This window comes from Bufo gargarizans, chromosome 9 (assembly GCF_014858855.1).
Source record: "Bufo gargarizans isolate SCDJY-AF-19 chromosome 9, ASM1485885v1, whole genome shotgun sequence".
NCBI classification, from domain to species: Eukaryota; Metazoa; Chordata; class Amphibia; order Anura; family Bufonidae; genus Bufo; species Bufo gargarizans.
In genome coordinates this window covers 3911837-3935101 of record NC_058088.1, presented here as the reverse complement: position 1 = coordinate 3935101, position 23265 = coordinate 3911837, and the positions used below count along the sequence as shown (strand labels likewise).

At 44.1% G+C, this 23265-nt stretch overlaps 1 protein-coding gene across 1 annotated transcript; it reads right to left on the bottom strand.

The window, feature by feature from the left end:
• Positions 1-1874: 1874 nt before the first annotated feature.
• SPRED3 (sprouty related EVH1 domain containing 3) lies at positions 1875-18197 on the bottom strand. The gene is made up of 6 exons (XM_044306255.1): positions 18166-18197; positions 9703-9874; positions 7318-7486; positions 4460-4539; positions 3815-3976; positions 1875-2766 (listed from the first exon to the last, which is right to left on the bottom strand). Exons 1-6 carry the CDS (start codon positions 18195-18197, stop codon positions 2089-2091), a joined length of 1293 nt encoding a protein of 430 aa, XP_044162190.1. The 3' UTR covers positions 1875-2088.
• Between the last annotated feature and the right edge of the window lie 5068 nt (positions 18198-23265).

The window sequence follows — 23265 nt, the reverse complement described above, 5'->3', positions numbered from 1 at the left end:
CACACAGACCAAACAGGGATCCTTCATGGACATCTTCACAGATGAACCACTGACCATCAGGTCACAGGTGTGATCACGGACTCGGACGTGTGAAAGAGTCCTAAGAATGAATGGATAATAGGTCTAATTTACCGCTCAATATGACTACTTGTCTGACCAGTCTCTGGAGATATTAGCCAGTATCGGATCACAGCTCAGTGGATGGTGGCCCCACTCATGACCAATGTGTCTCACTCACAATGATTGTCTTTTCAAGTCAAATATCTCTAACAAGAAATAAATAATTCTTGGTTGGGGCTCCATTTTTATATAAAATCCAGGCACTCCTATGTTATTAAATTATTCCTATGTCTTATGGTGACCATGACCATACCATGACATGCCTAATCCTCTCTAAGTCGAGAAAGGATAAATCCACTTATAAAATGATGTTCCATAATGAACACAATTAGTCATCTTGACTGTATATCGGTGACCGGATTTTTGCCTGAAGTGACCTGTTGAGAACTAGGGTATAAGATGGCGACACCTCCCTGAACTACATATAAGAATACTGAAACAGGTCCATGGTCTGATTCTTCACGGTAAAAGGCATAGCTAAGAACGATTAATCATTCCTGGCCTACCAGCCTGAAGAAGTGTGTCCATGAGATATCAACAGGCAATTTTAGGCCCTGTATTGAAAACTAGGTAACTTTGTCGGTTTGTGAAAATTGAAATCGTAAAAAACTTCAAAAACCTCTTGAATCTATGCCTAGAAATGAAGAAATGGTTTCCATTTGGGTCTCTCCCAGTATGATACCAGTGTCATTTCCACACAGATTGATATCCAGGAGTAAAACCTTGCCCTCTTGTTCTCTAGGTGAAGGAGTCTTTCTAAAAAAAAAAACAGCCATAGAAAAGTCACAGCTATTGACTTCTGTGTATAAACTACTCTTAGGTTTCACATTTACCTTTCTAGAGCTGTTTTAGTAGAATGTCCTCCTCCAGCTTGGCTCTCCTCATCATCATTGGTATAAAAAATGGATCGTAAAGGAAAAATACACCAAAGAACAGGCTCAGGTATAAGGACACCATTGAGGGAGCACAGTTGATTCAGTCAAAATTTACTTCAGCCTGTCCAACCAAACATGGCTTGACCCACCATGAGCTGACCCACCTCAAACAGCAATTTCCTTTAAGCCGAGATGGTCTGAATTCTCCAGGATGGACCTCAGCATTGTAGTTGTAGGTACATGAGGTGCTAGTTCTATAGGAACCTGTGATGCTTTCCCATATGTAATACCTCTCTCCCCTTATCTGACTCTGTACATCCAGGCTTTGGTTCACAAGCCAACCTTGCCTGCAGTAATTACAGTATGGAGGTGTCATTCCACAGAAGACCAAAATAAGCTACCATGAAGATAATGCTATATGCATTGTCATGAAGTCAGAGATGATTATGTTTTTTTTGGCTCAAGTATCCTTAGATCATGAACGTCTCAACACTAACTTTTATTCCTTGGCCTAATTTGGTTGTCACTTTCACTGGACGGGAAATCAAACTCCATAGTATGAGTAATTAGTTCATATGAAAACCTAGGACACTCAGTGGAGGACACATCAAGGTGGTGGTCCTCAAGACCTAGGAAGGTAGAATACTCTTGTAAAGACCTCTTGTAGAGCAAAAAAAGATTACTCTGTTACCGTTTAACCCAATGTCAGGACACCATATAGATTTTAGTTGGAGGGTATGTTGTAAAACCATGACTGATCAAACGATCAAAGACTAGCTTGGATTTGGTGTGAGCTCTTGCTCATTTTTGGTCTTCGATGGAATCTCACTTCAAGCCTGTAATGCATAACATTTTATAACACACAGAGAACCACAGAACCACCTGTTCGTCATCAAATTATCCTCCTGCCTCTTTTTGGTAGGTCGTTGCCTCTGCAGCCATATCTGAAATACACATATCTCCCGGGCCAGTTGTATTACGTGCCCGCTCACTCACAAAGATTGGCGCAGATCCTGCCATGTAAATATGCTGGCTCTCAGGAGGCTGAAAACTGAACATTAAACTTTCCTCCTTGGACCCTGTTCTGGTCCTCTCACCGCACCGCTTTATGCTTCCCCCCGCAACAGCCACAGTGTTCCCCGCACCAGTGGCACGCCCGTAATGGGAGGTAGCAGCACATGCAGGGGACCACAAGAGACAAGGCCACCAGGGCAGCCCAGCGTATACAGAAATGGGGGTGCCCCGGGTCGCAGGAGCAGGGGTCCGAATACTCGCCCTCTGAGTCTGACATGCAGTGGTATAGTAAGCTCTCAGCACACCACATGCAGGAAAGTTGGTAGACACAACGCCCTATGGGGTCTGGAGCGTCCTGGCACTGCCCTCTGCCGTTCTCTTCACTGCTAAATACGTCCCTGCAATAGACGCAACGGGCGGTAGCTGTGTCCTCCTCCCCAGACATATGAGAGTGTTCCTTAGACTTGGGAGAAGGGGTGCCATGAATCCTACAAGAAGGGGAGGCCCTGGGGTCCTTTAGCTGACCCTCACTTTCTGATGTAGTTGAGGCCACAGCTCCTGGAAAATGCCTGTCCTTGGCTTTGCCCCCGGTGGCTTTTTGGAAGTGGACTCTCAGATCGGACTTGGGCTGTTCAGGCTGCTGTAGGGCTGCACGGCGATAGTCTTCATATCCCTTTGATACCCAAAGATCTTTGCATGGGTTGATGCTCTCAAGTTCTTCTTCGTCATGGAAGGACAGACGCTTTAAAGGCTGTGACTGAGAGGAGAAGTGACTACATGTTAGTCAAGCAAAAAAAACTCATCTGCCTTACATTCGTATTAAAGGGAAACTGTCACCTGGATTTTGGGTATAGAGCTGAGGACATGGGCTGCTAGATGGCCGCTAGCACATCCGCAATATCCATTCCCTATAGCTCTTTGTGCTTTTATTGTGTAAAAAACAACTATTTTATATATATGTAAATGAGGCTACTAATGTTTCCGGAGCCCAGCCACGCCCACTGTGAAGGAGCCCAGCACCGCCCCGCATCCTCCGAATCTCCTCCTTGCTCCCCGACGTCACAAAGCTAGAGCGCCATAAGCTCGCGATGCGCGAGCTAGCGCATGCGCAGTGTCGGCTTAGTGTTCCTTCCCTGTGCTAGCATCAGCCTCAAGGAAAGAACGTCAGGGAGCAAGGAGGAGATTTGGAGGATGTGGGGCGGTGCTGGGCTCCTTCACAGTGGGCATGGCTGGGCTCAGAGTCAGAGAACGCTGGACTCATCTCTTAAGCATGGAGGAGACAGGACTCATCTAAGGTTAATTTACATATCTATAAAATCGTTTTTTTGACACAATAAAAGCACACAGAGCTATGGGGACTGGATATTGAGGATGTGCTAGCGGCGATCTAGCAACCCATGTCCTCAGCTCTATACACAAAATCCAGGTGACAGGTTCCCTTTAATGGAGGTGATCAGAGAGTTAAAGGCTCGTGATCAAGGCCTCCAAAATCTTTTGACTTACAGACAATGAAGACTGACAGTTATGGAAAAGGCAGCAGTTGTTTCCTTGTTCAGATAGCATTCGGCTATGCACTTGGCCCCCTTTACCAAGAGTTTACGCAACAGGGGGTTGTCCAAAATTCTTTACCTTGAACCCTCCCCCTCCACCCAGTAGTACCTAGGAAAAAATCTATACCTTCCTTGCATCACTTATGTTGAAAGCCTTAATAAACACAAAGGCCCTGATTTATTAAGACCGGTCTTAAATGGCCTTGCCCCACTGGAGGAGCTTTGACTACAGACTGATAATGGACCATTATATACCTGGGTGGTTGGACTGACTGATGGACCAGTGGTAAACCCAAATTCTTCAGAAACAGGAGATCTCACGTAGCAGCTAGAAGACGACTCACTGGTGATGATGGTGATGTGTTTTGGTAACATTTCCTTTCGGCTGTTAGAAGATGATTCACTATCTGTATGAAGCTAAGCAAATGAAATGTATAAAAATAAGTAATATACAGAAGAAAATACAGTAAATCTAGGTTGTCTGCTGTGGAGCATCATTTTTGCTAGACAGATCCTCTGATGATAGCTAAATAACGGGGACCCTCATCATTAAACTGTGCTGACTTGAGCAGGTGCTCAATTTCCCCACAGTGCCCCCACAGGATAAATGTGGAATTACACAGCATTCACTGCAATCTATGAGCTGGATGTGCCAGGTCCTCCAGAGTGACAGACTTTTTTTTTTGTCGCTGGCTAAAATATTAGGGTCTTAAAGCAGGTACCTCCTTAAACAAAGTCATACCAGGGTGCCTGAAATAGGTTTTCTATACCATACAACCCAATTTAATGGAACATTTTTGGAGCAGATCAGGTTTATCAGAAGATACAGGTTATAACTTCAATAATAGACATTCACATACTTGAAGAAGAAAGAATTGGTATATGTGGTTGTAGACTTACTGGCATGACATCCTCCAGAGCTTGAGCTTCTTCTCGAGAAGATGAGGATGATGATGAGGAAGTTGAATGTGACAAAGACCCTGAGGAAGGAGTAAACGTTAGAGTATGGACTAAAATTCTAAGCAGACGGAAAAAATCATTTACTTCAAATAGCGAATTATTGGACTAAATATGTTGACTAACCCTAGTGTCATATGACAACAATCTATCATCTATCTGTCTGTCTGTCCATCTATCTTATCATCTATCTACCTACAAAATAGCAAGCAGCACTCTATAGAAATATGTGGAGGGTGCCAGCAACCACAGCTTTAAAAAACGTCCATGGTGGAACTGAAATGTTGTACTGATATGGGCTAATAATCCTTCACTTGTTCACTGGATTTTCGCTTGCGTGCTGCAACCTTGTATCTATCTATCTATCTATCTATCTATCTCTTTGTCTATATATACAGTCATGTGAAAAAATTAGGACACCCTTTGAAAGCATGTGGTTTTTTGTAACATTTTTAATAAAAGGTTATTTCATCTCCGTTTCAACAATACAGAGAGATTAAAGTAATCCAACTAAACAAAGAAAACTGAAGAAAAGTCTTTTCAAGATCTTCTGTAAATGTCATTCTACAAAAATGCCTATTCTAACTGAGGAAAAAGATAGGACACCCTCACATGTATTCCCTCTTAAATTGGCTCAGATCTCACACAGGTATATCACACCAGGTGCACATAATTAGTAGATCGTTACTCTGCATGTTGAATGAGGCTTGCCCTATTTAAACCTCAGACATTTAGTTTGGTGTGCTCCTGACTGTTGAAGTGAGAGTGAGCACCATGGTGAGAGCAAAAGAGCTGTCAGAGGACTTCAGAAAAAAGATTGTAGCAGCCTATGAGTCTGGGAAGGGATTTAAAAAGATCTCAAAAGATTTTGAAATCAGCCATTCCACTGTCCGGAAGATAGTCTACAAGTGGAGGGCTTTCAAAACAACTGCCAACATGCCCAGGACTGGTCGCCCCAGCAAGTTCACCCCAAGAGCAGACCGCAAGATGCTAAAAGAGGTCTCCAAAAACCCTAAAGTGTCATATCGAGAACTACAGCAGGCTCTGGCTACTGTTGATGTAGAAGTACATGCCTCTACAATCAGAAAGAGACTGTACAAGTTTAACTTGCATGGGAGGTGTGCAAGGAGGAAACCTTTGCTTTCCAAGAGAAACATCGAGGCCAGACTGACATTTGCCAGAGATAAAGTTGACAAAGACCAGGACTTCTGGAATAATGTTCTTTGGACAGATGAGTCCAAAATTGAATTATTTGGACACAACAGCAGAGGACATGTTTGGCGTAAACCAAACACAGCATTCCAAGAAAAGAACCTCATACCAACTGTGAAGCATGGAGGTGGAAGTGTCATGGTTTGGGGCTGCTTTGCTGCAGCAGGACCTGGTCAGCTCACCATCATAGAATCCACGATGAATTCTACTGTGTATCAGAAGGTGCTTGAAGAACATGTGAGACCATCAGTTAGAAAATTAAAGCTGAAGCGGAACTGGACCATGCAACATGACAATGACCCAAAACATACTAGTAAATCAACCAAAGATTGGCTGAAAAAGAAGAAATGGAGAGTCCTGGAATGGCCAAGTCAAAGTCCAGATTTGAATCCCATTGAGATGCTGTGGGGTGACTTGAAAAGGGCTGTACGTGCAAGAAACCCCTCAAACATCTCACAGCTGAAAAAGTTCTGCATTGAGGAGTGGGGTAAAATTTCCTCAGACCGATGTCGAAGACTGGTAGATGGCTACAAGAACCGTCTCACTGCAGTTATTTCAGCCAAAGGAGGTAACACTCGCTATTAGGGGCAAGGGTGTCCTATCTTTTTCCTCAGTTAGAATAGGCATTTTTGTAGAATGACATTTACAGAAGATCTTGAAAAGACTTTTCTTCAGTTTTCTTTGTTTAGTCGGATTACTTTAATCTCTCTGTATTGTTGAAACGGAGATGAAATAACCTTTTATTAAAAATGTTACAAAAAACCACATGCTTTCAAAGGGTGTCCTAATTTTTTCACATGACTGTACATCTTTCTGTCTGTCTGTCTATCTATCTCATATCTATTGGTCTGTTCTTCCATCTATCTTTTTAATGTCTATTTGACTGTTCTTCCATCTATCTGTCTATCTATCTATCTATCTCACCATATATATTGTCGTATTATCTATTTATCTATCTATCTATCAAATCAAATCAAATAAGCTTTATTGGCAGGACTAAATACATTTTAGCATTGCCAAAGCAAGTGGGAAATAATTGGGTAGGGTTGGGGGTGGGGACAGGTCCAGGGTGGAGGTATAGGAGTCCATAGTATATCAGGCTCCTCTCATTCTATAGCAGGCAGTAATATATTGTGCTGCTGTGGCCGCTGTGTTCTCCTCTTCCCCCAGCAGTATGGAGAGTCTCTCTTCCTCCTCCATGAAGATGAAGTCTGGGCAGAGATCAGACAGTCTCCTGAAGTCAGTCTCCCTCACTGCCGAGTATTTGGGGCACCGCAGCAGAAAATCTATATATCGCATATCTATTTTTATGTTTATCTATCTATCTATCTGTCTATCTATCTATCATCTATTTTTCTAGCTATATATCTATATCTCTGTCATGTTACATCGTATCTATACATATCTGTACATCTGTCTATCATGTAACATCTTTCTATCTCATATCTATTTTTTTGTCTATCTATCTATCTATCTATCTATCTATCTATTATTTATCTATCTATATCTCTGTCATGTTATATCATATCTGTACATCTGTCTATCTATCTATACCTTATAATACACCCTATGATGAGTTTATCACAAACCTTCCACCAGTTCCTCCATAGCAGCCTGCACACTCCTCTCAAATGTGACTGCATCCGCTGGGCTCTGGAAGGTCAGGCCGAACTTGTTCTCTTCTACTTTCCAGTGATGGAAGATGGGATTGGCTTTATTGTAGACTAGACCCTTCTTCAGGACGCACTCTAGGATGGTCTGTGAAGAGCATGAGACCAGAGCTCACCCACCGGTACCATATATATTACCGTCAGCATTTCTCATTGTGCCAAGAAACATTGATTTCTAGCAATCAAAACTCATTGTGGTAAAAATACTCAAAACTGAGGTTGTATTGATTCTTTTATAAATTATTATGTTGTATTGACACATACAATTATTATTATTATTTTTTATTTTTTTTTGCAAAAGCCAGGAGGGGATCCAAAAGTAATGAAATGTAAAAAGGATTAAATTTGTTTCTGGTCATTTAAGTTTTTGAATCAAAAACTGCACCAAAATCTGCATTTCTGTGTTTTCAGACTTTGAAGAAGTAATCAGGCCATGGAAAGTTGGAATGCGGTTTCTTCTGCAGAACATCAAAGTCCTGTTTTTAACCATAATGCTGTATTTTCATGAATGCAGACCCAGAAATGTATATTATCATAGCGGAACTACAGATCTTGACTTTGGTGCCATCTGCAGAATGACGGTGGTACTACATCACATATAACATCGTATGAGTAGGTCTCTTGCTGGGCTCTCAGCCAATCAGAGCTGCCGAAATGCACAATGTTTAGTCACTTCTCCACCCAACAGACTATTTACCAGGTGAAAAGAGATCATCTCTCTCTCTGGCATTATACAGACAGCCTATTGATTTCAATGGGCACCAGGTAATGCTGCATTTCCCCTGTGGTGGGCTGCAGGGAAACTGAAAAATGACCGCCAAGTTTTGCCACAGTTTATGGCTGATTTCAGGGGGAGCATCTAATTAGTATATTTTTTTTTTTGGGAAGGCAAAAAAAGTAGGCAACCCCTTTAAAGAAAGCCCTTGGAAAGAGTTAAAGGCAGGGGCACACTGTCAATGAGGTGAGTTGAGGCGACTGCCTCAGGCAGCGCCACTTAGGGACAAGTGAGGGGGAAGCGGCAGCAGGGCCATGAGCGCTGTATATATTCAGCTGTATACCGTCCATTCACTCTCCCTCATAGGCAATAAAAAAATTAAAAAATAAAAAATTTTTTATTTGTTAGGAGTCCATCCTAGAGTCATTTTTAAAGGGTTATTCCCATAATTCCTTTACATGTTTTCAACCCCAAAATATAATTTTCTATTAAAAATCCAAATGTTGCAGCCCTTCATACTCAATTCTTAACCCCATGTTTCCAATGTTTGACTTATAGTCTCACTTCTAGATCTTTGGTGCGGGTTGGCAACCCTGATTGCCAACATTTATAACTTTTCAAAAAGGAGAGTTTTAGACAAAATCGCCAAGATGGGACTACCGCTTTAAAGAGGCCATCCGTCTACTTAAAAAACGAGGACTCAGGAGTGATGCACTGTTCTTGCAATGTGACCACTAAGGTCACTGTCTACAGAGGTCTCATGACTAAGAACGGGTCCCACGTGCCTTCTGGTCCTGCAGGGACCGCTGGGAGCCACTACGCTGAAAGGACGGTGCCTGGGAAGGTGAGTAAAGTTTTTTTTTCACTTTTTCAAAACCCTGCTGCCCGCCATAGCTAAGGTCACAATGCCTTGTAGGGCTAGTTCAGCTGAATGTAATGATACCTTTCACTTAGGGAGCCAGTTGCTTTATTGTAAACTAATGAGCAGTTAAGTGCACCGAGGGTGGGGCCAAGTCATTCAGTGCACCCTTGCTGCTCCTCCTCCTTCCTCAGCCAACCCCTCCCTCTTCTTCCTGATTGACAGGACCAAGCAAGATAACTATGCAGGAACCTGGTCCGCCAATCAAGTAGAGGGAAGAACTTCCAGAGGAATAGGGAGGAGCAAGGGTGCACTGAGTGGCTTGTCCCCTCCCGCTCTGGTGCACTTAACTGCTGATTTGCATTTGGATTAAAAGTACCTTTTCCCTAGAATGAAGCAGCAGACCGCTAAGTGAAAGGTATCATTACATTCAGCTGAGCTAGAACTACAAGGCATTGTGCCTGGTTTCCTGGTAACAAACTCCCTTTAAGTAGGCCAGACAACCCCTTTAAGGGCATTCATAAGAGATCTGTATTGAACTTGACATTGAAATGTCAGCTGTCCAAATGAGGAACTATGAGATAAATTAGTGGGGTTTCGTCCCCTTAACATGGCTGATTGACCTGTGTGAGGACAACGGGTCATCTTGAATGTCCTATCCCTTTATCCCATGATAAAAAACATAACATAAAATATGTTTCAATACATTTTACATGACGGCGATACGTACTGTCTGATCTCTCAGCCTTTCCCCACGGATAAGGTAGTCTCGTTGGTGAGAGGTGTCTGGTCGTCGCACCTTGCAAATCATTACGTGACTGAGACCTCCTCCTCCCATAGGCACCCAGCCCCCACTAGAGTCGTCTCTGGACATCACCACTGCGCGGACTCTCACGATGTAACTGCAAACAGCAAAGCAAAAGTTTCAAAAACACTGACACCAGAAAGAACAAATCTTGATGGCATCGTCCAGATTGCTCCATATCGTTGAGTAGATGGTGTCCTGTGGACGTTATCAGGTAGAACATACACATAGCAAGAAACCCGGCTGTGCCAGTATAACCACTCAATACATGGATGGGTAACCATTATCAGCTGTGGAGATCAGAAGATAGACCCAACTGGGTGTTACTGTACCCAATAAGCCAAAAACCTTATCTCCTTGTCTGATTTGGCCACCAAAACATATGCAATTCTCCCCCAATTTGTAGCTTGAGGTTCAATATCAGGGCCATCCGTAGAAACCTTAAAGGGGTATTCCAGTTTTATGAAAAAGATGACCTTTACTTCACACACCATAGGAATAAATGATAAAACCCTGCCTGTAGCCACCGCAGCCATGGGTACTTAGGGAGTTTAGAGCATTTATAGCTAGGGTTATATTGACTGTTCCAAGCTAAACTGATATAAGACCTAATGCAGGGCTTGAGGGGGCGGTGCATGACACAAAATTCAAAGCAAAGTAAAAATACACATCAACTCCACAAGGTATCCATGTGGATCACAGCAGAGAAATCGCTCATCTAGTATAGTTCTGGGATCACATCCCTGAGGCAGGCACGTAGTAATACACAGTCAGCTGCAGCTCTGCAAACAGACAGACCATGTGGAGACCGCCGCTATATAATCAAAGCTCACAATATACTGAGGAAAAGCAGATATATCAATAGCGGGCAATTTATTGGTCATTAAATGGCAACGCGTTTTGATGCAGGAGATGGATGAAAACAAAAAGACCTTTGGGTAAGATGGGGCAAAGCAAGACCCCATGGCAGAACCCTTAATTTACTTATACATGTTGGTCTTAAATGGGACCTTTCATCTGGCAAAACATTGTGAACTAAGTGTCATGATCTGTACAGCGGCGCCCAGGGATCTCACCGCACTTAATAATATCCCTGGGCGCCGCTCCGTTCTCCTCCTATGCCCTCCGGTATGTTCGGTCACTTGGTTATAGTAGGAGGAGACTGCCCTTGTTCTCCTGGGCGTCTCCTTCTCCCAGGCTGTGAGCTCTGCACTGTGATTGGCCAGCGCTACAGCCTGGGAGAAGGAGACGCCCAGGAGAACAAGGGCAGTCTCCTCCTACTATAACCAAGTGACCGAACATACCGGAGGGCATAGCAGGAGAACGGAGCGGCGCCCAGTGATAATAGTAAGTGCAGTGAGATCCCTGGGCGCCGCTGTACAGATCATGATACTTAGTTCACAATATTTTGCCAGATGAAAGGTCCTCTTTAAAACATTATGCTGAAGGATAAGTAAAGGCACAAATTTCTGGAGGTAGGAGATCATGCATGGCCTGAGGAAGATGCAATTCCTGCATCGAAATGCGTTGCCTTCTAAAGACCAACAAATTGTCTGCTACTAATATATCTGTGTTTCGTCAGTTGTCCACGCCTATTTTTTTTTTTACCCCAGTACATGGAATAGAATTACTTGTCCCATGCCTTGAGGCCATGAAGCTGGGGCAGATGTCCACCAACAAGCGATACCGGCAGTGGGAGACCCTTGTGAGTCATCCTATTCCTGCGTCACTATAAGCCTAGTTTATTCGGGAACAGGTCAGTGGTTGTCATAGGCCCGCCTCTTTTACTTTACTGACTTTTTTTGCACCACTGACTATCAATATGCTTCTGTTTAGGACCGTGATCTGCAACAGTATATGCATAATTTATGGACCGGTAATTCTTAAATTTAGAGATTTCAAATCTAACAGCTGTCCTCTTTTATTAGACTCGTCATGATAAATCCCTTAAAAATAAATTTGTATGTTTTACTTGTAATACAACCTGCCTAAAAAAACTATCCAATTCCCTATGGCAGTGACTGCTTAAAGTTCATGCAAAGTGATTATAAGTATCATGGAGCAATAATAGATAATGGTCCTATTATTGTATATTTATAGAAATGTACCCAAAACATGACGAGGTTGTAATGGGCAGTAGGTGTGGGCTTTGGGCTATACCTAAGGGTGCTGTCCTGGCGATTCCTTGGTTTTCACCCTTTAATCCCTGCACAAGTATTTGGTCTTCGCTGCAGGACAATATCTTTTGGAATAGTCCTCCGTGGGTCAGCTGCCAGCTGACCCACGGAGGTCAGAGACACCGGTGCAAAGTACCAAGGGGACAGACAATAATTGCAGTCAGAAACAAGCTGAAATGAAGGCAGGCAGAGTTCGTGGATATAAGTGAAACAGGTCTGAGGTCAGTGCAGAGACCAGAGTACCAGAATCAGTTAACAGGCAGAGGTTCAGTACATGGCAGACAGTCTGAATAGCACACCCTTACTGGGTAAACTAGCAAGCTAGGATCCTAAAGTTCTGGTACCCTCAACTAGGGCAGAAGTAACCTAGAATTGACATGCAATAAGATGGGGAAGACTAAGCTTGTGCATGCTGGCCCTTTAGGAGCCAGGAAGCATGCATGTCCTAAGGCAGTAGACCTGAGAGGAGAGCGCAGATCGCCGCCTGCAATTGAGGAGCGAGGCAGCAGCTGGCACATGGCACTGATGGTGGCTGAACCCACTGTAGGTGGCAGAGGAGAGCACTGCAGGTTCTGACCGCTAGTAAAGCAGGAGGAAGAGCAGGGTAAGAGATGCGGCACCCATGCCTGCTAAGAGGGGCGGGGCATCGGCTGGCATAGGCCATCATCATAACAGAGGTACATGTCCATAGACCTTTCCCTATGCCTTGTCCATGGATGCCCTCAATGTAATAACTAACTGATACAATGTAGGATCCTCTCATAGACATAATGACAGTGAAGCACAACAAGACCCATGAAGTTAAACCCAGACAACCATGAGGTTAAATCAGTTGGGTCTATCACAATTTTTTTTACATTTGGGCTGCGACTCCTTGGCAACTGGTAGAGTCGAAGGATGCATCTACTACAGCTACTCAATCTTTCCCTATTTGGGTAAAAGTCACTGAAGTCTTGCAATCACTGCAAGAATTCTGACCATTTCTTATATTCTCGCTGAAAGAGCAAATTATGTTGAGGGTTCCTATAGAAATTATTGCAGGAGGTATTTGCCGGAAACAGAGATCTCAAGGGTATAACTACCGAGTAGACATGATTGAAGCTGTTGAAGACCGATAACTGAGGAGGCCAACCTAGGGTCAAAATGGCCCATCGAGGATCTTCCAGTGGGTTCAGGTTTTGGCAAGAATAAGGGTTCCTACCATAACATGGGCCTTGAGGTCAAGTAGAAGACATCTCCACCCTACTCTGACTGTCCAGCAGATCATTTGTTGGCAAGGTCTATAAGTAATTCACAACATTTTAGTTCATATTGGTGATGTATTCATGCATTGTGCAGATGTTGAGGGCAAAAGTAAGACGCACAATTGTGGCTGGAAAATGTCAGTCACATGGAGTAGGCACAGCTTGGCTAAAAGATCTTTTTTTAAAGAACATTCTCAAAAAGATCATTCTTTCTTTTACCGATGTTATTGAATGTGTACGGGCAGTATAAACAACTGTTATGCCCAATATGGACCCAAAAAAATGGGACACGTCTGCAAAACGATAGTTCACCATTGTTTGTTCAACTAATGTTCAGCCATCAACCTGTTTCTATTCAATGTGTATGGCCACCTTATGTATGAGGGTAAGACAGAAGGAAGAACCTATGAGGAACATAGGTGTTGAATTATCATAATCATCTTCATAGTTCAGGCCTATTTCATGAAACCTCTAGCTGCTATGGATTAAAATCTATCATATTTATAATCAGTAATGATACACTTGAGAGCCAGGGGCATAGCCACAGAAATGCACAGGTACACCCAGGCCCGTTGTCTGAGGGGGCTCTAAAAGCCTCTCAGCTACTTGAGAAGACACCAGTATTATAGACGGCACACAGTGGGAGGCCTAGGATTATCAAGATATGCCTCTTCTGAGATCTCTGACTGGAGTCGTGTTTAGAAGATCCGAAAAACTATACCAACCATCTGCAGCAGGTTAGGGGAGAGTTCAGGCTCTTACAAGACACACCTTCAATTCCAAAAACCATTTAGGACTGACTTTGCAGACCAATACAAAACAGCATGTCTGTAAGATGTCAAGAAATGATTTAGGTCGAAACTATTGTACAAAGCAACATGTAGTATCCAGAAGTAGGAGACATAGGAATACTTTCCATTCAGCACATTGCATGGACACATCATGGACCTTCATTGTGGCTCTAATAAAAAGACAAGAAGTTGCCATTTTCCCCAAACTGCCCCAACAGTTCAATTAATACATGTATACAGCTGGTATCCATAACTAAGCATACAGGGACATATTTTCAACAAGCCACATAAGGGCAGGTGTCTAGGGCATCAGGAAGGCAGAATGGTGGCACCTCACAGAGAAATCATTTATGTTGATTCTTTCACCTTATCATGTTTCACCTTTCATGTCTCCTTATTACTCATTTTTGTTTATGTAGCTATCTAAAAAGTTACATATAATCAAAAAAAGGAACAGCACCTCCAGAGATAATAGCAGGTGCAAGCTACCAAGGCAACAATGTAGAAAAACAAAAAAAGTAGCAGCACACCACTAGATGCACTAAGAATGGGTGAACAAGTGAATGTGTGAACAGGGTCAAATACTCCCATACTTACTATTATATCAGAGTAACAATGGAGCTGGACACTCCGTGTCAGAGTAGGTCCCATCTGATGAGAAGCCACCTTGACGTCTGGTAGATGGGCCCGACATATTTTTGATCAATTATATGAGCTAAGAGCTTCTACTCTGCTTAATAGTAAGTATGGGAGTCATGTATTTGGCCCTGTTCACACATTCACTTGTTCATCCATTCTTAGTGCATCTAGTGGTGTGTTGCTACTTTTTTCATTTTTCTATCTAAAAAGTTAGCTATCTAAAGGTTAAGTCCTTTAACTTGTAGCTACAATAAATAAAAGTAAGCGATAAGGAGACATCAGAGCAGTCAGATGAGGAGAAAGGTGAAGCCAGTATATGATGCATATGTACACTTCTAACTAGTTGAGAGGATTTCTCTCCCTGTCACACAGGAGACCATTCCATAAGCCATACACTGATAGAAAAGTAGGAAAGCTCCTCAGTATAACTTAAAAAACAAAGCGAACACAGAGTAAAAGGCGGACATACACCTACCATGAATTACTGTACAGCTCTTTCAGATAAGTGATGTTAAACTTACATGGACACATTTTTCTACAGACCACTAACACATGATATCTGCGTCCTGTCTATTTTTCTTACAGATCCACTTACTTGAGTGAATGAATGGTGCATGCTATGGTTTTTCCAATCATATCATGCACCGTCCATTGATGAAGATGCCTTCAGACTTGAGATGTTTTTGACCAGTAAAAATTGCATTAAAAAGGATCTTAAAACCGCACTCAGTTTAGAGCTACTTTCGCACTAGCGTTTTTTGCAGATCTGTCATGGATCTGCAAAAACGCTTCCGTTACAATAATGCAACCGCATGCATCCGTCATGAACAGATCCGGTTTGTATTATGTCTTCTATAGCCATGATAGATCCATCTTCAACACCACTAAAAGTCAATGGGGGACTAATCCATTTTCTATTGTGCCAGATTGTGTCAGAGAAAACGGATCCGTCCACATTGACTTTGATTGTGTGCCAGGATCCGTTTGGCTCAGCTTCGTCAGGCGGATAGCAAAACGTTTTGGTGTCCGCCTCCAGAGCGGAATGATGACTGAGCGGAGGCAAACTGATTCATCCTGAGCGGATCATTTTCTATTCAGAATGCATTAGGTGAAAACTGATCCGTTTTGGACCGCTTGTGAGAGCCCTGAACGGATCTCGTAAACGGAAAGCCAAAACGCCAGTGTGAAAGTAGCTTTATGGGTTTGCCAAGGTTTTGTGATGTGGTTATTTGCTGTGTATTTTTTTCCATGTTAAAAATGTAACATTAATGTATTTCACTTGTATAAACTGCTTAGCCAATAACCACATCACAAAACTACAGCAATCACAGTAAAACCAAGTGTGTGTTTTTTTACCACGAGGTAAATATTTTTTATGTAGCTACTGTATGCCCTCAAGTCCACAGGCAGTTATAGTCGAACTCATAGGGGACGTGATCACTAAACTTGCCTAGGACGGCATAAACTCTAATATAGCTCTGTAAAAAATAGATATAAAAAAAATATATATAGTATATATAAAAATTCACCTCCTTTCCCCAAAATAAAAAAAGAATAAAAAGTCATACACACCCCAAAATGGTATTAGCATAAACTACAGATCGTCCAGCAAAAAAAAAATAAGCCCTCACACATCTCTGTAGACATAATTATACAAAAGTTATGGGGGTCACAAAATGTATGTTTTCAAATGTTTTTTTCAGGATTAAAACGCAAGAAAAACTATACATATGTGGTATCGCTGTAATCCTACTGACCTAGAAAATGAAGAGCACAAATAAGTTTTACCGTATAGTGAGTGGCATAAAAATAAAACCTGTATGCTATATTAAATGGTGGTATTAGAAAGTACAATTTGTCCCTCAAAAATCAAGCCCTCCATAGAGCTATGTGAACGGAAAAATAAAAAAAAGTTAAAGCTCTCTGGGAAGGCAAGGAGCGAAAAATGTAAACGCAAAAATGGAAGATCACTGCATTAGGAAAGAGTTAAAGTAAGTTTTAAAAAAATTTTGCATAATGGCTGTGCTTCTGTTATGGACTATTGTCCTGTCTGACCCAGGAAGAAGTACATCAGCGACTTAAAAAGATCAAAATAGACAAATCGCCAGGACCGGATGGCATACACCCCCGTATCCTAAGGGAATTAAGTAATGTCATAGCCAGAACCTTATTTCTGATATTTGCGGACTCTATACTGACAGGGAATGTCCCACAAGATTGGCGCATGGCAAATGTGGTGCCAATATTCAAAAAGGGTCCGAAAACAGGTGCCTGGAAACTATAGGCCAGTAAGTTTAAAATCTGCTGTGGGTAAACTGTTTGAAGGTTTTCTACGAGATGCTATCTTAGAGCATCTCAACGTAAATAAGCATCAGCATGGCTTTATGAGGGATCGGTCATGCCAAACTAATTTAATCAGTTTCTATGAGGAGGCAAGTTCTAACTTGACAGCGGCGAATCAATGGATGTCGTACAGTACAGACCAAAAGTTTGGACACACCTTCTCATTCAAAGAGTTTTCTTTATTTTCATGACTATGAAAATTGTAGATTCACACTGAAGGCATCAAAACTATGAATTAACACATGTGGAATTATATACATAAAAAAAAAGTGTGAAACAACTGAAAATATGTCATATTCTAGGTTCTTCAAAGTAGCCACCTTTTGCTTTAATTACTGCTTTGCACACTCTTGGCATTCTCTTGATGAGCTTTAAGAGGTAGTCACCTGAAATGGTTTTCACTTCACAGGTGTGCCCTGTCAGGTTTAATAAGTGGGATTTCTTGCCTTATAAATGGGGTTGGGACCATCAGTTGCGTTGTGGAGAAGTCAGGTGGATACACAGCTGATAGTCCTACTGAATAGACTGTTAGAATTTGTATTATGGCAAGAAAAAAGCAGCTAAGTAAAGAAAAACGAGTGGCCATCATTACTTTAAGAAATGAAGGTCAGTCAGTCCGAAAAATTGGGAAACTTTGAAAGTGTCCCCAAGTGCAGTCACAAAAACCATCAAGCGCTACAAAGAAACTGGCTCACATGCGGACCGCCCCAGGAAAGGAAGACCAAGAGTCACCTCTGCTGCGGAGGATAAGTTCATCCGAGTCACCAGCCTCAGAAATCGCAGGTTAACAGCAGCTCAGATTAGAGACCAGGTCAATGCCACACAGAGTTCTAGCAGCAGACACATCTCTAGAACAACTGTTAAGAGGAGACTGTGTGAATCAGGCCTTCATGGTAGAATATTTGCTAGAAAACCACTGCTAAGGACAGGCAACAAGCAGAAGAGACTTTTTCGGGCTAAAGAACACAAGGAATGGACATTAGACCAGTGGAAATCTGTGCGTTAAGACAATTTTCTACTAATTTGAAGCAGTATATCAACCTACCTGGTACCTTGACCAGATCAAAAACAGTTGGCGCCCAACGTGGGGCTCAAAGGACATGACCCCCTGATCCAGTACCCCCGATGACCAGACGAGGAGGACCTCACTAACGGACACTGGGACTGCAGCCCGTGATGATAGGTAGGAGTTACCTTACCTCCATGTGTCCTTTGGTGTAGTCCATCGGTGCCTATCTGAGGGAGGGGTGCCATGTCAGCTTGGGGCGTCCTCGAGAGCATGAAAGTAACTACCCCATGTGTTTTAAAGTCTTGATGTACTGTTAAAAAGTGTGAAGACTCTGTTAACAAGTATTACTGACTGAGAAACAGAGAGTTCTCCTATTTGCCTGTATCGGAGAGCAGCCCGGTTGTCTGACTCAATCACAGAAGGGGGGAGAGTGGTCTTCGGCAGCCCACAGTGTGCTTGTCCGGGACTAAAAGTTTCATCAGGTCCAGTGATTACTTTATACAGAGGTCTCTAGACGGCTCCAGTAGGTATGAGAGACGATGGGACATAACGCAAGTGTCCCAAAGGGTTACTGCTCACCTACGTGGCGGACAGGAGAGGAAAATGATTTGTGAAAAGTCTGAGCAAGCTAGAGAAAGGATATGGTATATGTAAAAATGGTACTTTGTGTTGTACAACATGGCAAACTTTGCTGACAGAAAAGAAAGGTATATTAGAAGATGAGAAGTTAGTGGATACAGTCCGAGTGTGACTGGACTGTAGCAAGGAATTTGAACAGACGGGAGGAGAGCAAAATCTTGATGAAGCTAGTGGCCGATATTATTGTAAACCTGGTAATCTTGCTGGGCTGGGGCAGCCACCGCCCTATAATGGCGCAGAGAAGAAAGGAAGTGGGTGGGTCTGTAATGTATGTTGTCAGCATAATCCCACCTCCCGAGAGATGTGTTTTGCCTGTGGTGCTCCACGCCCACATACTCACACCCCTGTAAGCCCCAAGCATGTCCTCCCAGTCCCTGCTACTTTTCCATCTTATTCCCAGCTGACGCCCACGGCTGGACCATTAATCTCCTTCAGCCCTGATCCTCCCGTCACCCCTGTAATCTTACCAGTGGCTCAGCTATATCCTATGATAATCCAGATGTTTATGGCCGCTAGCAATCCACCTCTTGCCTCGATCATGATAGGGGGACAGTCAGAAGTATCTGAACAAGAGAATCCAGTCAGTGTTGCTGGTCTTGTAGACTCAAACATACAGACCCCTAAGCGACCACCCCCAATGGACTATTATAGTGGCTCTGGCACCCCACCCTTGAGCTCCCCCAGACCAACTCTGCTCTAGGAAGAGTAATGAATTACAAAGGAATATGCAAGCTTTAGAATGGGGCAATTTCGAAGATGTAAAGGAAGCCCTAGCTCTTACCCGACCACAAGGACCTCCAAAATATGTTTCCTTTACCCCGCAGCAGTTATTCACCATAGTGAACCTGCTGCCAGATCCTGAAACCTATCCCATGCCCTTTTTCAGGAAACTGTCACAGGTACATCAAACGTATGGAAGTACATGGTCAGACCTACAGAGTATTGTGGAAAAAAAGACAGGGGAGTATTCTTCACTAATAATGGACTATATGCCCACCCCTATCCTAAGGGGTCTGATCTTCAATCCTCGGGATCATGAGTCTGGGGAATATTTCATAGAGAGGTTACACAAATGGGCAAAAGCGAAGTTAGCTGATCCAATCTACCTCATTGCAGGGCATGTCTCAGAAGAAAACCGAAACTGTTGAGAGATTTGCACAGAGAGTCAAGCAGAATTACAAGGACATGGGTTTCAGCCAGAATGAAGCTATACACCTCAGACTCCTGGCCTGCTCGTTTGTCGATGGTCTGCGACCAGAGATAAACAAAGCCCTTGTGACCTGTCGTCCTGATTGGAAATCCCTGACCCTGGAAGTCTTGGAGCAAATTGCAAAGGGCTTGGAAAGTAACACTAAGAAAACTCGAGGTGGCGGCCGTAGTGTCAGGAGAAGATGGTGGAGAACGCCCGCCACCTCGTGTCTGTTATGGGTGTGGCAAGCCTGGAAACATCAAACGGACATCTGTGGCCAACCAATCAACAGCGACAGGGAGACACTCCGCCTTCCTCATCGCAATAGGACGCTGGCAAACCAGTGCAGGGAGGGGACACTCCATGTATGGCAGTCTCCGCCCCTCCTGTTGGTCCCGCCCCTCGAGGTGGCAGGGAAGGAACTCTCATTCCCTGTAGACACTGGTGCAGCCCGCAGTGTTATGTGAGACTGCCGTACCTCCTTCTTGGCTCACTGACATTCAATTACCCTGTTCTGGACTAGAAGGGGTCGTGCAGCATAACCCTGTTACCAAGCCACTCTCAGTCACTTCCCCTGGATTCTCCCTGACCAAAACCCCTTCGGCTCTACCTTCCAGCAGGAGTCATGTTGCAATTTGTTGTCAGCAAAACATGCCAGGCTCTGATCTTCTTTAGAAAATCCAAGGTAACATACAGTTCAGAGAAGATGGGACGGTCACCCTCGGTACAGCCCTATATCCGGAAGAAACTTGCCTCCTCGTGGCATTAACAACTCTTCAGGTCGCTGATTCACATGAGCAAGGGGATTCGCTGCAAACCATAATGCACCTCATCCCCGATACCCTCTAGGCCAAAGGACCCCAGGATATCAGACACCTCAATGTCCCACCAGTGACTGTGACGCTGAAGGACCCCAAGGTCCTGCCATACAAAGCGCAATATCCACTTTCTGTCTCACAACAGGATGCTATTACACTCCAAGTGCAGGCCCTCCTGCAGAATGGGGCAATCAAAATCACTACCTCTCCCTGTAACTCGCCCCTTTACCCAGTCCGAAAGAAGAGGGAGAAGGGACAACCTTGTATTTATCGCATGGTTTAGGATCTCTGAGCTGTCAACGAGGCCACTGTCCTCAAGACACCTATTGTCCCCAACCGGGGCCTCCCGCGTGTCCCACCCACCGCCACTACTTTCACCGTCATTCATCTGGCCAATGCATTTTTTTCTGTTCTCTTACATGAGGACTGTCAATTCCTTTTTGCTTTCACTCATGCTGGCAAACAGTACACCTGGACTGTTATGCCTCAAGGGGCCCAAAACAGCCCGTCCTGCTTCAGCAAGGCTTTGTCCTCTGTTCTGCAACCCTGGCAGTCCGACCACTCCTGCAATATGTGGATGACCTACTCCTCTCTGCAAGTCTGCCTATCCATGTCTGTTTCACTGCTCCAGCTTCTGCTGGCTGTCGAGTCTCACAAGCCAAATTGCAGCTGTGTCTCCCCAAAGTTGTCTTGCTAGGTCATTGTCTCTCTCAAAGTAGCAAGCACCTAACTGATGCCAGGAAAAAAGCCATCTCTAGCATCCAACTCCCGGACACCCCTCATCAGCTGCAAACCTTTCTGGGACTCCTCTCCTACTGAAGACCCTGGATCCCTGCTGCTTCAGTCCTACTGCAGCCCCTACTCCTTTCCAGATGACAATGGAGGCCGGAGAAGCCTTTCAGACATTGAAGGCCACCATTGCATCTGCCTCTGCTCTTGGCATCCCCAACTACAGCCTTCCTTTCCAACTGCATATTATGGAAAGTCAGGGCCACGCGACTGGAGTCTATACTCAAACTCATGGTGGCCGCAATAGACCCCTGGGTTACTATTCTAAGCGCCTTGACTCTGTAGCCAGAGCCACCCCTTCCTGTGTCAGAGCCGTCCATGCAGCCAGCTCTCTTCTGGATGTCACATCTGACTTTGTACTTGGTCACCCCCTCGGTATTCTGGCTCCCCATGACATTTCTGCCATCCTCTAGCAGACTTAACCAAAACACCTCATTGCACAGCGCCAGCTCCAGTGTAGTTTGCTCCTGCCAGATAATGTCATCATTCAGAGATGCCACATCCTCAACCCTGCTGCACTCCTTCCTCTTCCAAGGGGGGAATATACTGGAGATTCAGAAGATTTTATTGATCTACATGCTGAAGAGGATCTTCAGGAAGAAGAACTTTGGACCTCAACTGACTCTCTTTACAAGGAACAAGATCATGATTGCATCACAATGATGGAAGCTGAAGTAGGGACACCACCATCAGTCCAAGACACTCCTCTGGCAAACCCACATTGGAATCTCTTTGTGGACGGCTCAAGGTATGCCGATGACAAGGAAGTTCCATACAGGCATGGCGGTCACTAGTGAGCATGAGGTGCTGTGTGCAGGATAATTGCGCCCCGACCAGTCAGCACAGGAGGCTGAACTCATTGCCCTCACTGAAGCCTGCCTCATGACAAAAGACTCTACCGCCAATATCTACACAGACTCTAGATATGCCTTAGGAGTGGTTCATGACTTTGGAGTAATATGGAAAGCCCGGGATTACATCACAGCCGCAGAAACCCCAATCAAGAATCCTTTAGCAGTAGTGGCTCTAATGGCAGCAGTACTCCTGCCCACCCAAGTGGCAGTGAGCAAGGTAAAGGCCCATACTCGAGCTGACACCCCTGAGGCCAGAGGAAATGCCCTAGCTGACCAAGCAGCCAAGAACGCAGCAGTGGAAGAGAAAAGAGTCCAGTCAGACAAGATTATGGTAGCACAGGAAGACCTGGAACAGAAAGACGTCACATGGGACCTACTGAAACAAATGCAGAAACAGGCCACTCCCATGGAAAAGGAAACCTGGTTGAAAGAGTCAGCCCTCGAAGAAGAATCTGGACACAAGGAAAGAGAGTGTGCCTACCCAGAGCCCTCAATCCCTTGATAGCCTCAGTGGCCCATGGACCCACCCACCAATCCAAAACCATAATGAAAGAACTAATTGACAAAATATGGGTGGCCCCAGGAATCACCCTGCTCCTGGTAAGACATACCCAGTCTTGCCTCATTTGTGCCGAGTGCAACCCAGGCAGGACTGAACCCACACCCACCACGTGCCTTTCCAGAGCTCTGTACCCATTCCAAAGGATCCAAATCGACAACATCCAGATGTCAATGTGCCAAGAGTTTCAATACGTGCTAGTAGTGATAGACTTGTTCTCTGGGTGGCCAGAAGCCTACCCCGTCCAGGCAGCAAGCACCACTGCTAAGAAACTAATGCAGAAAACTGTTTGTAGGTTTGGGGTACCTGAGGTCATTGAGAGTGATCAGGGCCCAGCATTCACTGCTAGTCTAACCCAAGAGATATGGAAGATGGTAGGGTCACACCTAGCGTTTCACACCCCTTACCGACCCCAAAGCAGCGGCAAAGTTGAAAGA

Bases quoted from the DNA above. Each gene is read 5' to 3' on its own strand.
- SPRED3 (XM_044306255.1), bottom strand. From the start codon at position 18,197: ATGGACTACACCAAAGGACACATGGAGGTAAG. The intron at 4,540-7,317 runs GTTTGTGATAAA...CTCCTTCCTCAG, and splicing joins TATGGAGGAACTGGTGGAAG to GGTCTTTGTCACATTCAACT. The intron at 3,977-4,459 runs GTAAGTCTACAA...TCATTTGCTTAG, and splicing joins CTCTGGAGGATGTCATGCCA to CTTCATACAGATAGTGAATC.